Source organism: Dreissena polymorpha, chromosome 3, assembly GCF_020536995.1.
Source record: "Dreissena polymorpha isolate Duluth1 chromosome 3, UMN_Dpol_1.0, whole genome shotgun sequence".
Classification (NCBI taxonomy): domain Eukaryota; kingdom Metazoa; phylum Mollusca; class Bivalvia; order Myida; family Dreissenidae; genus Dreissena; species Dreissena polymorpha.
The window spans coordinates 57046482-57059762 of NC_068357.1; the positions used below are offsets into that span (position 1 = coordinate 57046482).

The 13281-nt window shown below is 32.8% G+C and overlaps 2 protein-coding genes across 7 annotated transcripts in view; both read left to right on the plus strand.

The window, feature by feature from the left end:
- LOC127874273 (G-protein coupled receptor 157-like) overlaps positions 1-13281 on the plus strand; it is a 169207-nt gene that overhangs the window by 52178 nt on the left and 103748 nt on the right. The window lies entirely within an intron of this gene.
- LOC127874269 (transmembrane protease serine 3-like) overlaps positions 1-13281 on the plus strand; it is a 41979-nt gene that overhangs the window by 12701 nt on the left and 15997 nt on the right. The window contains exons 4-7 of the mRNA XM_052418492.1: positions 2479-2630; positions 4415-4522; positions 6186-6308; positions 12612-12800. Of these exons, the coding sequence (XP_052274452.1) occupies positions 2479-2630; positions 4415-4522; positions 6186-6308; positions 12612-12800 (572 nt within the window). The remainder of the gene's footprint in view (positions 1-2478; positions 2631-4414; positions 4523-6185; positions 6309-12611; positions 12801-13281) is intronic.

Genomic DNA, 13281 nt, shown 5'->3' on the forward strand with positions numbered 1-13281 from the left:
TCAGTTTATGTCTAAATGACAATGATACAACTTTTTCACAGTTTCGAAACAATAAATGAACAATGTGCATCCGTAAGCAAAATACCACTAATGAAATTGTCTCATACTAAAAAAAAACGTTTAAGATTAATAATCGTTAGAAAGTGACAAAATAATAAAGCCATACAAGCGCGATACGACTGAATATTTCGGAGAATTTTGTTGTTAGCAAACTAGTCTATGACATTAAGTATCCACGTAAAGTATAACACATGGCGATCTTATTAAACGCATAGATAGTTGAGTGGAATAAGACGCTAGCCTTTTAGTTTAACGGTCAGTCATTTGAGCCCAGGTGCGGTTCTTTTTTTTTTCTTAATTTCTTTCTTGATTGGTATTTTGTTGTATACTAGCACTCTCTATTTCCGATGTTAACAGTTATCAATTTAAATCATTTGATAACAATCTTTACAAAATTATATAATCTTTGAACGAGTCCCTTTTATTCCGGTCTAAACTGAATCAAAAGTTATCGTCGACTCTGCTATGATTATATTATAGTCTGCATACATTAAACTAATATTTGGGAAATTTTATCGCATACATAACACGAAATTCTACTAATTCAAATACAAAATGAAACGTTAATCGGATATTATTGTGTCTAATATACACGTTAAGGTTCATGGGGGGGATAAAATTCATTAAAACTTCGCTTTGGTTTTTCTTCATTCAATGTGGTACAATATGGTCAAACTATATATCATTTTAAAGCTTAAGACGGATAGAATAACATAAACATATTTTTGACAATCAATATTTGTGTGCTTTATTCATATTTTGGTTTAAAACCTATACATTTTTACACTAATTTACAAAATCTCAATCTAAAGTTAGGAAGGATATGCACTACCTTAAGTTGAATAAATGCAAAGCTTTATACATATACAAGGTCAAGTTAGCAACATTTCACAGAAAATTATTGTCATAAAACAACAAATAAGTTTTTATTCAACTGCCTTTTTTGGATAAATTTCCTAAACAAAGTTCTAAAAATAACTAAAACGTAACTACTTTCCAGGTATGGTGGATAATAAGAGTCACAATTCTATTTCAAAGGCTTAACAATTTTGTTATTTACCTCTCAACCAAATTGCAAATTTTAAACCATCTCAAATTGAAATAGATTGCAGACGACATATAAAAAGTAAAGGAATATAAAGAAATTGGCAAACCGATTGATTTTATATTTCGATTCCTTCTACCCATTTTGAAAGCGTGACCATCGCTGTGCTCCGTAGAAAAACGTGCAAAACAAATCGGTCGAAACCACGTGCAGTGGTGAGAAAACCGGGTATGTGTATACACATACCTGAGAAAACACATATCTTATTTTGACAGTTGGGTGGCAACTAGTAAAACAACTATAAACATTAATCAGCAAGAGATCGCACTAAATAACAGAAATGACCACGTAGAGATATCATCACTTACCCTATTTCAAATATTTTCCAGCTGAAAATTGTCCCCCACACGTCTTTTTTTAGTTTATTTGTATTGTTTTTCTGGAGCCGAAGTGCATCTCACAGAATATCCATCCAACTTCCGTTGTTTTCACTTTCGTTATTAAAAACTCCGTTTAAAAGAATTATTTCTACTTTTAGATTGTTAAAGCGATGTATTATTATATATTATCATTATAATAGTATACCGTGATGAATTGAAAGGAGTTACGTATCGATCTTTCTGTCAGTCTGTAAGCGTACTATTTTATGCGCAATAATATAAGTAATGTGTTTCGACAACGATTGTAAACATTGGTGAAATGCTTCTTACATAGTTATTCTTTTGAGTGTTAATGAGGTCTGATCGTGCAGTTTGCAAACATCAATGGAAAGAGTACAATCCAATGCATTTGTCATCGTCAACCGTTTGGAATGTCAATTAGGCGATGTGTGAGTTTTTAGCATGTTTCTTTCTATTTTATTAATTTAAAAATGGCTGCCCCCATGGTGATGAAATGACATGTGTTCGAGTTTTGATATTTCTAGATATGTTAACTTTTTGTACTATTTAAGCGTAACTTGCCCTCGTCAATGTCGATATTAATCACTAGTTATATAGTTTTCAGCAGAAATACGTGGAATAAACATGATTCAGATTTTTGAAAATAATGTATATTTTATTGTTAGAATCGCTTTGTATTTTGATTGATTTTGTGGATGTTATGATACGTTGATGTACAAAATTGGTAGCAGTTTGAAGGAAAAACATCCTATAAAGTATATATGTATACATTTTCAATGTGGCACTCTTCCTTTAGTCAAATTTGAGTTCAATGCTAGGGGTCCCACATTTTTCAAATTGAAGCCTCTACATGAAGCTTAAATGCAATACAAGAAATGTATTCATATAAACGGTACCCTTATATATTAATTCATGATTATCCGTGTCAGTTAAGCCTGTGCTGGCTTAAAAATAGTCTCGATATTATTTTAGGATATACAGCGTCAGAACCACACACAACAGGAACGCCATCCTTAACGTGCAAGACATGGTTGAGTCCGACGAGGGTGTCTACTACTGTAAAGGGTGGATAAACGGGATAAATTGGCGCGGCTGGAAGGAACGTTACTTTTCTCTAGTCTTTGGTAAGCAACAAACGATGGTGGCGAAATATGTATTCACATGCAAAGTTACCAGTAGATGCGATGAGTTCTTGCGCCGGGTCGCATTCAAGTACGATTAATTGTTGAAGATTGTTGAAGATTGAAAGCTTGCTTGATTCCAAAGTTCACTGTGAAGATTAACACAACCTTTGGTGTTTCCATTGATGTCAAATGCTTGGTAACTTTTACTACGTTGAATCTTATTTATATTATGATTACTCTAGAGGTACACTATATATTATCTTGAACTTTCTGCTAGTATACACATTGGTCTACAAAAATATATTCAATATTGTTCCAAACTTTCATTCTCATCCTCTGTTTATCAGTCAGTCTGTCGGCCTGTAATAACAAGCATGTATCATGGTATACATTTTTTTAATGATAACATAATTTCGAATAACCAATTAATGCTATAGATGACTAATCTAAATAAATTGTCATCCGTTGACTTCAGTAGAAATAACATACATAAACTAGAAAAGTATATATGAAATTATAAAGGAATATGGTATATTCATGAACAGACCATACCAAATAGTTTTTGCTAACATAACTTGAACAAATAATAATTAACGTTCATAGCAATGCGAAAGTAATCTTAACACAATAGTTAAGTTGTTGCAAACAGGTCACGACAAACACAACTTCAGCCTTATAAGCAGGCATTATCTCGCTAAATGCATTTTCGCAGTATAACCCATTGAAAGCAGTGAGAGTTTTATGAGCAATTTTTTTTTACCAAAGCCAACGTCTTGTCTTTGTTAAAATAAACACTTTTTAATACTGATGTTATAAACACAAAATGGATGTTAATGTTATAAGAGATTTCAAGTTATACATATGCAGACAAATAACAATATTAATGTATTTCAGAATATTAATTTCCAATGGTTTTCCCATGTAAGGTCTCTTGTTAGGCATGCAATGCTGTTAAAAACTTAATTTGTTTATATACATTGTTATTGCGTTTTTATCAACAAGTATTCATCATTGCAATGCTTTATAATCGTTGTTAGACGATGTTATTCAATATGTATATATACTTGTTCGTGTCTTATCCGATGTCGCATGTTTAGTATGATCAGGCTAAAGGATTTGTGCAATTTTTGCGTGAAATTGTAACGGTCATGTTGATAATGTTGGTGAAAGAATATTCTATTATTAAAGAAACAAACTGGTAAGCTGTTACAACAATTACTGACAACAGCAAATCCGTCTTTTTCCAAAACACTTCGTGCGAAATTGCCTTTAGTGTTCTATGTTAACGCTAAATTCCCACTAGAATATAAAGAGTTTTTTGCTGCTCCTTAAGGTTGAATTATTTTAGTTTGATATTTTGTATGGTTTTCATACACTACTTAAGGCAATTTGCGATTCCTTAAGAATGTTAAAGTAGTTTTTCTATTGTCTTTTTCAATTGTTGTCCGGTGTTAAAAGTGGTTTACTCTAACACTATGGGCTAACTTATGGTGTTCGATGAAGTATAATTACTTCCAAGGGATGCATTCTCCAGATTACAACAACAAACAAAAAAGTGTTTTAGCTATTTTGCTTTGCTTTTTTAATTGTCGGGCGCAATCCATAATTTTGGCAAACTTTCATTCGATGTTGTATGTGACATATCACAATGCAGTAGTTTTCTAGTTGTTTACAGGTTTATTGGATAACTGAACCATATCTTAATCCAAGACAATTTACCTCATGCTGTGTACTAAATTCTGCATCAACATTAAATTGCATATATTTGTATTATTATTTTTTAGCGTGCCCCAATACCCACTTATTATGCGACAATACCAAATGTATAATGAACAAGGATGTTTGCAATGGCGTTGAAGACTGCGAAGACAAGAAGGACGAAATGGAATGTGGTAAGAGCAACTTCACGAAACACGCGATATGGCGGGGCGATTTATTGCTATGAAAACAAAAAACGATGATTGCTACAACTTTTATTTATTTTGAATTAAGGATCACTAACACTTCTAAGACATTGTCAAAAGGTATTGTCACTATCCGTAAGACCTTTCATAACTGTATTTTTTGGGATCAACTTCAATTGTGAAGATTTGGGAAAGGTGTGAACCAGTTCAATACGTTTTAATAATTTTATACATTTTTTGCTGCGGCAATTTGTGTTGCATTGGTTTACTTTCTAATCGCAGCGCGTGTTATATAAAATGTCTTTTCTTCATATGTTGCTACGACAAAAAAATGTTTGTCAACTGTTAAAAACAAAAGCTAAAACTATACGTATGACTGTGATACATTTATATATATTAATATATATTGCTTTATAATGTTATTTAACTAGCGCCAAATTATAGTTTCCAACGAGACACGACATGAGTTGTTTACAAGCAGCAGATAGACAGAATGTTTTATTGACGTACACTTTACAGGTTTTTTTGTCATTTACAAATAGTAAGTAATATATCTACATAATTATGCTTTTGTAGACGTTAACATAAATGCATTAAGCTTAATATAATCATGATCGCGTTAAGTTTATCACAATAAATACATTTTGTATGAATTTTAACTAATAACAAAATATGCAATTGTTATAAAATGTTTTGTTCGACTATTAAATGGTTAATAAATTGAATATAAATAATAAATTCGACAAACACGTCTTTGTAAATTACAAAATATGCAACTACAATATTAAAGTTAATAGCGACTAAGATACAGACGACGAATAAAATGAATTCAATTGTTTAATGTCACAGAAATGTCGGAGGATGAAAACCATACACAAAATACAGTTATTAAAACGTTATGCAAGAGTAGTTGTAAAGAAACAAACAACACACTTTTAGATGAAGAGGAATAGATCAATAAATATTTGAACAGCTATGCTTTGGATGAGTTAAGTTTGATCATGTGTTAAGGCTCTATATAACAGAACAGCATACCATGACAGCGTTGTTCTTGCACTTGATTATTCCTCAATTTATTTTTTTGTATGTCTGTTATGTTGAAATCTGAGTATTTTCCCAATCAAAAATTGTGTCCTGTGTCTAGTCTCAGTATTGTAAATGCATACACTGTATAAACGAAGCATTTCTCATCTCGTGCTCGAAATCAGAATATTTAGTTGTCTTGCATTTAAGTTAAGGTTTGAAGAAGAGAAGGTACGCTTTGTTCTAGGTATTCATTGTAGTATAAAAGAGAACTAACAAACGGAATTAGTAGAGTATAATGTTGCGTTTTAACGAAAACGTTATTATCAGTCATATTCATCAGTTAAATCTTTCGATGTGTTTTTTTGTTAATTTTCAAACTAAGGAATCCATTATAATCATGCTTTACTGTTATCGGTATGGTTTGTGTAGACATTTGGCAAAATAAAAAACAAATCACAAACTTGAAGAGTTGCAGTAATAAAACATCCCTATAATTGTTCTAGTCCCTTCACGATAACGTCTGCAACAAAAAACACCTGAGGAAGCACATTGCAATTGAATTGTCAATGTATGCCAGGTAATTATTCCAAAATCGGCTTACATTTATACATTTCTTCATATGCAGGGCCTAAAGACTGTCGTGAAGACATGTTCGAATGCGACAACGGAGAATGTCATAATAAGACAATGTTGTGCGACTTCTATCCCGACTGCATCAATGGTTATGACGAGGCGCCCGAAACATGCGGTAATCCTATTTCATCATATTTTAACTTCATCATATTTCAGAAGAATACTAAAAGCGTCGAGACATTGTCCCCAAATACATTCTTTTTATCACTAAAATGTCATTTATTGGATGCTTGAGGCAAATTTTCATCGGCTAACTAAACCAGAAAAAGTATTATTCGGTAAAACGAAACGAAACATAAACAAGAGGATTATAATATAATTATATAATTATAATGGGCCTGAAACGCTCACCTGAGTTTAAGGTACAGCAATTGTCGAATACCTGACAGTTCTTGTCAGATTCTTACTTGGCCTACGGGTTTTTAAGTTAAACATTCCGAAAACCTTTCATAAGAGTAAGTAATTAGACAGATTAGTAATTAGAAACTAAGTCACCCTATGTAAATTGATTTGATCAGTTGTGGGATTACCTTAGAATCCGAGTGTGTATCTAGTTGGCCCCAAGTTCATGTACAAAACATATCAGTGCTACGAAATAAATCGCGACATAAAGTCCTCGTATTTCTTTATCGTTTAGGTAGTTTTGTTTTGTATTGTAATCGATGTTGTTTTCCTTATTCATGGTTGACTGAATTGTTGTTCGACAAGTGTATTTGTGCAGAATTGCAATTTTGCATAAATTTTCCACATCCAACAATACTAAACATGTCTAATCCAGTATTGGTAAAACTGGGCATTCCATTTCTTCGACAGGCTGTGTTGTTAAGTGCCCGGAAGGATATTGCTTAAAGTACCATAACTACTCAAAATCAAAGAACATTTCATACAATTGTTCGTAAAATAAACTTAACCAATTAAAAATCAGTGTTCTTTATGGCAATTGCCGAAATTTCAACGCCAGATGTGGACTGGTAAAAGAAATGTTTGTAGATACAAAATGCTCGTTTTTATTATTGTTTTGCATATCTATTCATACGACACATGGATACTAAAATGGTGTTCGTGTGTCGTATGAATAGATATATTCGCGGGAATTAATTGTGGCCACAAAAAAATAAACACGAGCATTTTGTATCTACAAAAATCTATGTAATCATATCAAATCTAGCGTTGAAATTGTGGATATTGCTATAAGGAACACTGATTGTTAAGGTGTTAACTTTATTTTACGAAATACTTAACGAAATTTTCGTTGATTTTGAGCGTTATAGAGACTTTAAAACAGTCTCAGGTTTGCGATGGAATCAGAGACTGTGATAGCGGGATTGACGAACTGAACTGCCCTCAACACGGTATGAGCTCATCGTATCTTTATTCCAACGATTTACTGGAATGTGTGAGTCAAGATTATTGCAAAGTTGGAATAAATACATGCAAAGTATCGTATTGTACCACCATATGCAATCGTGCAGAAAAGGTATAAAATGTCAACTTTTGACACAATCGTTTTGAGTAAAAATTCGTTTTCAGTGTTTCAAATTGTTCCACATGCAAACGTGTAAATGATATTTAAACTTGTCTATTGCCTAAAGTTTTAAAACAATGTATGCAATAATAACCTTAGATTATTCAAGTAAACATATTCTCTGCATACTTATGAAGTATTATCGTAATATTTTCAGTAATTATGGAAATATAAAGTACACAATATAAAAAAGGACAATAACTTTTAAAATATTGTAAAATGGTTATGCATACCCTCTTAAATTGTTTAGCAATATATCAAGTTCAAGATAATTCAATTTGAAACTTTTTCAGCTTTGCTATGCGCAAGAAAATGTCTGTAATGGAATTATCCTCTGTACACAAAATAAGCAAAGAGCAATACCCATTACTATAGAATCGGTTAGGTTTCTTTTACCATGCACATCCTCTCAATACTCGATCAATAATCGAAGTTTAATTTTAATCTTTTGAATGCTTATTTTGCATATGAAAAATAAACAAATGCAAAAACTATATACATAATGAAGCAAGAGTTGTCACATTTCATTTAAATGTTGCATATAACCTTAAGTCATCTTGTTTATTGAATGAAAGTTGCAATGAATACCTTTAATAATTGCAGAGTTATGCCCAACACAAGAAACGAACTATTCAAACATTAGCGATGTGCATATCTCCATATGTAATTATAAGAACGTACTCAGCTGAGTTGTCGTTCTTGTACTCGTCACGTCTACTCAATTTTTTCTTTGAATGTGCAACAGTTATTTATTACTTTCATACTAAGGCAGTTATGCTCCTCATAAACAAACACACTTAAGGTCGAAAACTTTTTATTCTTGACAGTTATGGCGCTTCCGCTTATTCTGTTAAACCCTATGTCATTATATGAAGTAGCATGTCAATCAATTCGATACATCCTCATTTATGATCCGCAAAAGAATTGGGCGATTTGTATATTATATACCTACTTGTGAGGGCTTACAAATATGTTGTATTTTGATAGCCACATGATTTTGTGAGTGGCGCGAAAATCTAAAAATTTCAAAATGCTTGTCGTTACCAGTTTCACAGTAAAGTTATGCAGTTAACAAGTCCTATAATGATAATTTAGTCCTATATCTAAACATGGTTTCATTCTTTATAGTTCTGAAGACTAGGCTGTCGCTTGTATTGGTCCGTTTACATTTAAAGTTTCAAAACTGGATAAGATATATTTATATGCACATTTGGAAAATAAAGATTCCAATATAATTAATCATAATTGTGCTTATGCAAAAGTGAAACAATGGCTAAGAATTACATGTGTCAACTCTGTTATTGTAAACATGCGATTGTATTTATAGAAAAATGAACATATTTTATACATTAACTGTCTTAAAATTAAATATAAAGAAATACATGTAGAAAAGTATCTTAGCAAGTAAACAAAATATCGGACGTATTTCATTGTGAAAATGCCAAAATTCTACCATTTAATAAAGTAATAATGGCACTTTTTAAAATTAACAAAAATTATTGTCGCTGTCCGTAAGTCTTTATTTACTGCGAGTTAAAATATGAGATAAAATTTAAAGCAAATTTTTAGAGGGATACACATATAGGTTATGTTTTCAAAATACGAATTGCAATACATTTCTACTTTGTTTGAAGTAATGATAACCCAGTTCCTTATTCAGTTTGAGTAAGGAATGGGGAACTGGTTCCTTATTTCTTATTCAAATCGAATAAGGAACTGAATATAAAGGAATATTATTTTTATAAATTATAAATCAAAATGAACCAACGAGACAAATAACTCAACGAAAATTATTGTTATGTAGGTCGGGTATTTAAATATTAATTGCAGTACATTTCTACTTTGCTTAATGTAATGATAACATATTTCCTTATTCCTTATTCAAATTGAAAAGGGAACTTGCATGTCCATACCAAACAAAATATTAAACTGAACCAAAGATACCAATTAAGATCATTGTAAATGTTGGTTGGGTATCACAAACATTAATTGCAGTATATCTCTACAAAGTTTCATTTTTAATAACCTTGTTCCTTATTCGGATTGAAAAGGGAATAAGGAACTGGTTCCTTATTCCGTATTCAAATCGAATAAGGAACTGACATTTTCATACTAAACAAAATATTAAAATGAACCAAAGAGACCAATAAAACATTGAAAATCATTGAGAATGTAGGTTTGGTGTCAAAAGCAGAACATCGCTTCTAAGTTTCATTCAATAAAAATCATGGTATATGTAGGCTCGAAGTTAAAAATTTTGATTGCAATATATTTCTACCTTGTTTTACTTAATAATAAAACAGTTCCTTATTCAGTGTGAATAAGAAATGTGGAACTGGATCCTTATTCCTTATTCAAATCGAATAAGGAACTGGCATTTTCATACTTAATAAGGTACTAAAATGAACCAAAGGGACCAAACAATCAACTACAATCATTAAAAATGAAGGTTGGTTATCAAAAACATTTATCGCAGTACATCTCTACTAAGTTTCATTTAATGATTACCTAGTTCCTTTTTCCGATTAAAACAGGGATAAGGAACTGGTTCCTTATTCCTTATTCAAATCGAATAAGGTACTAGTATTTTCATACTAAACAAAATATTAAAATGAACCAAAGATACCAATAAATCAATGAAAATCACAGTAAAAGTAGGTTGGGTATATACCAAATATTAATTGAAGTACATTTCTTCCTAGTTTTATTTAATGGTGACACAGTTGCCTATTCAAATCGAATACGGAACATGCATTGTCTTACTAAATAAGATTATTGCAGTACGTTTCTACTTATATTACTTTTTTGTATAATGATTACCCAGTTCCTTTTTTTGCGGATGAATATGGTAAAAGTAACAAGTTGCACTTTTTTTGGTAGGTAGGACTGGTACCCCCCCCCACCCCGAGTCCAGCGTCATTTTGTCGGTTACCACGACCTTTAATATGGTCAATGTTGCAGGTCGCCGGATGAAACGTTGGCATCTAAGATCGAGAAGACGCGTTTTCGGAGAAAGACAATATATTAAAATATAAACACTTAATTACAGATTGTATACGCAATTGTTTCATAATTGAAAAAACATCACGATGAAGCATCTCAATGAAATTTTGCAGACTACTTACTAGAGGCACTTGAGCTACTGCTTTCGGTGAATTCTCTTCTTTATGGTGACGTCAGTGACGTCGCACTGACAAAACGCTGTCCGAAATATTGGCATTCGGTACGAATACAGAGCGGAACTGTTACTATAAGATCAGAGAAGGACTGTTTACCATAGAAGACATGTCCGTTTTGTAGACCCCACAGTCAATAGTCGTGTGCCAATGTTAAAGGTCGCCGGATATACCGTTGGTCTGCATCAGCGAGAAAACGCGTTTTCACACTTATCAAATCTATGAAAACAGGCAATAAACATGTGGGTAAGACAATTGTGGGTTAGAAAAATATAGGTACGAAAATTTTGGGTACGACAAAAATGTAGCTACGAAAATTTTGGTTACGAGAAAAATGTGGGTACGAAAATTTAGGGTACGAAAAAATTATGCCAAAAATAATTTTGATACGAAAAAAATTGGTTACGAAAATTGTGGGTATGAAAAAAATGTGGGTACGCAAAAAAGTTAGGTACGAAAATTTTAGTTAAAAACAAAAATTGGGTATGAAATACAATTAGGTACGTAAAGATTTGGGTACGAATTCTTTTTTATTAGGAAAGATGAGGTACCTGTAAGTATACCGGGGCACCCAAAAGTATAATTTGAAAAGTATCGTTTCAAAGTACCCGGGGTACGGGGAAGTAGTACACGGGGGACCTTGACCCATTCAGCCTCAGTATGTCTATTTTAAGTCATCGGATCGATGTCCGACTAAAATTCGTATATACGATCGAAATTTGTTAATTTGAATAACTTATAAAATCTGAAAAGACGGGGCTTTATTGAAATCGTTTGTTCCCTAGATGATTGTTCAAAACCAACACATAACTTAAAAATCGGTTCAATATCGTCTCATCATCGGTTACGCGTTATGTACTGCAATGTAACAACCATCATCAGACCGACACGGGCATGTTTCCTGAATACTGATCTCAGATTCTGCCAAATCGTCGATATAGTGAAATCATTCTGTTTCATAAAATAACGTCTGAGGAAAAGTTACACATGTATTTACTGTCGCTATGAAATAACACAGCATAGTATTTGACCACTGTTGCAGTACAATTTGTATAAATTATACCATCATGACATCATTAAGGAAAATTGAAAAACAATTCAAGGCCGTTTCCGTTGGCCAAAATCGCTGTGTGGCCGGTTTGACTTGTTTGTGGCCATGGCTACGTTGTCTGCAATCAGACCACGAAACCTTACGTGACTTTATAGCCAAAGACCAGGCCGCATAAAACACATTTTCTCATGACGCGGCTCGTTTTATTCAGACCTTAGGCACGCTCTTCGCTGTATTGAATATATGAGAAATAAACGGAGAATTTTGCAAGTCTGTTGAGAACAATGCTAACGAAACTTATTGTCATCAAATTTAGTGTAAAAGATTCGTGTTGATAATCTGCAGCTAAATGATATTAAATGATCATCAATAAATGCAACTTTAAATGTTGTTCCTACATCAATAAGTTTGTGATAATATTGAAGCGCAGTACGAGTCGTACTCCCAAACAATTGGCCTCTTTGCAATTTTCAATATATACGAAAAACTGTTTCTTCTACATAAAAATACGTTGTCATGTGCCAAAGTTTATGATTGCCCTCAGCGATCTTGCGCTCTTAGATATCAACGCAAAATAGAATTAACAAGAAATACATTATATACATGTTATTTACGGGAAAATGTGATCGATCTAAAGTATATTACATCGATTAATGTTGTTTGCAGATCTTGCTTTCAACAAGCCCGCGCGACAGAAAGAGGAAATGGAAAGCTTATCTGCGTCCCTTGCAGTCGACAACGACAATGACACGTGCACGAATCCGCAAAACGTCACGAACCCCTGGTGGCGCGTGGATATAGGTCGTGACGTCATAGTCCGCGGACTGTATGTGTATGTGGAGAATAGTACCAGAGGTTGGTCATTTAACTAGTGATTTAACTGGCTTCTTTAGTTTAGTTTACATCTACTCATTTTCGCTTTATTTTATCTAAAGTTTAAGGCTTATTGAGACGATCTCGTGTCTGTTTTCTAGTAATTACATTTTTTGTTGTCTTTAGGGGACATTGTTAGCTAGGAGAATATCCAAAACGTCAATGCTATTTCTTTGACATCATATCATTTTTTGACTGCATAAAAAGGAGTTCACCTCAACGATTGACATGTGTGTTGAGTTATTTCGAATCCATTCGATGCACGGGGAATGCTGGGACGATATAAGACGGACCGTGAGACCGGTCAAACAGACGAAAAAAAACAAATCGTCAACAAAAGCAGCGCTTACGTGCGAAAACATAATTAAGGACCGCATCAAATCTACGTTGAATTGACCACAGTTTAGTGGATATAAATTACTATCTAACTAATTTACCATCATTTGTGAATGCCGTGTACAGC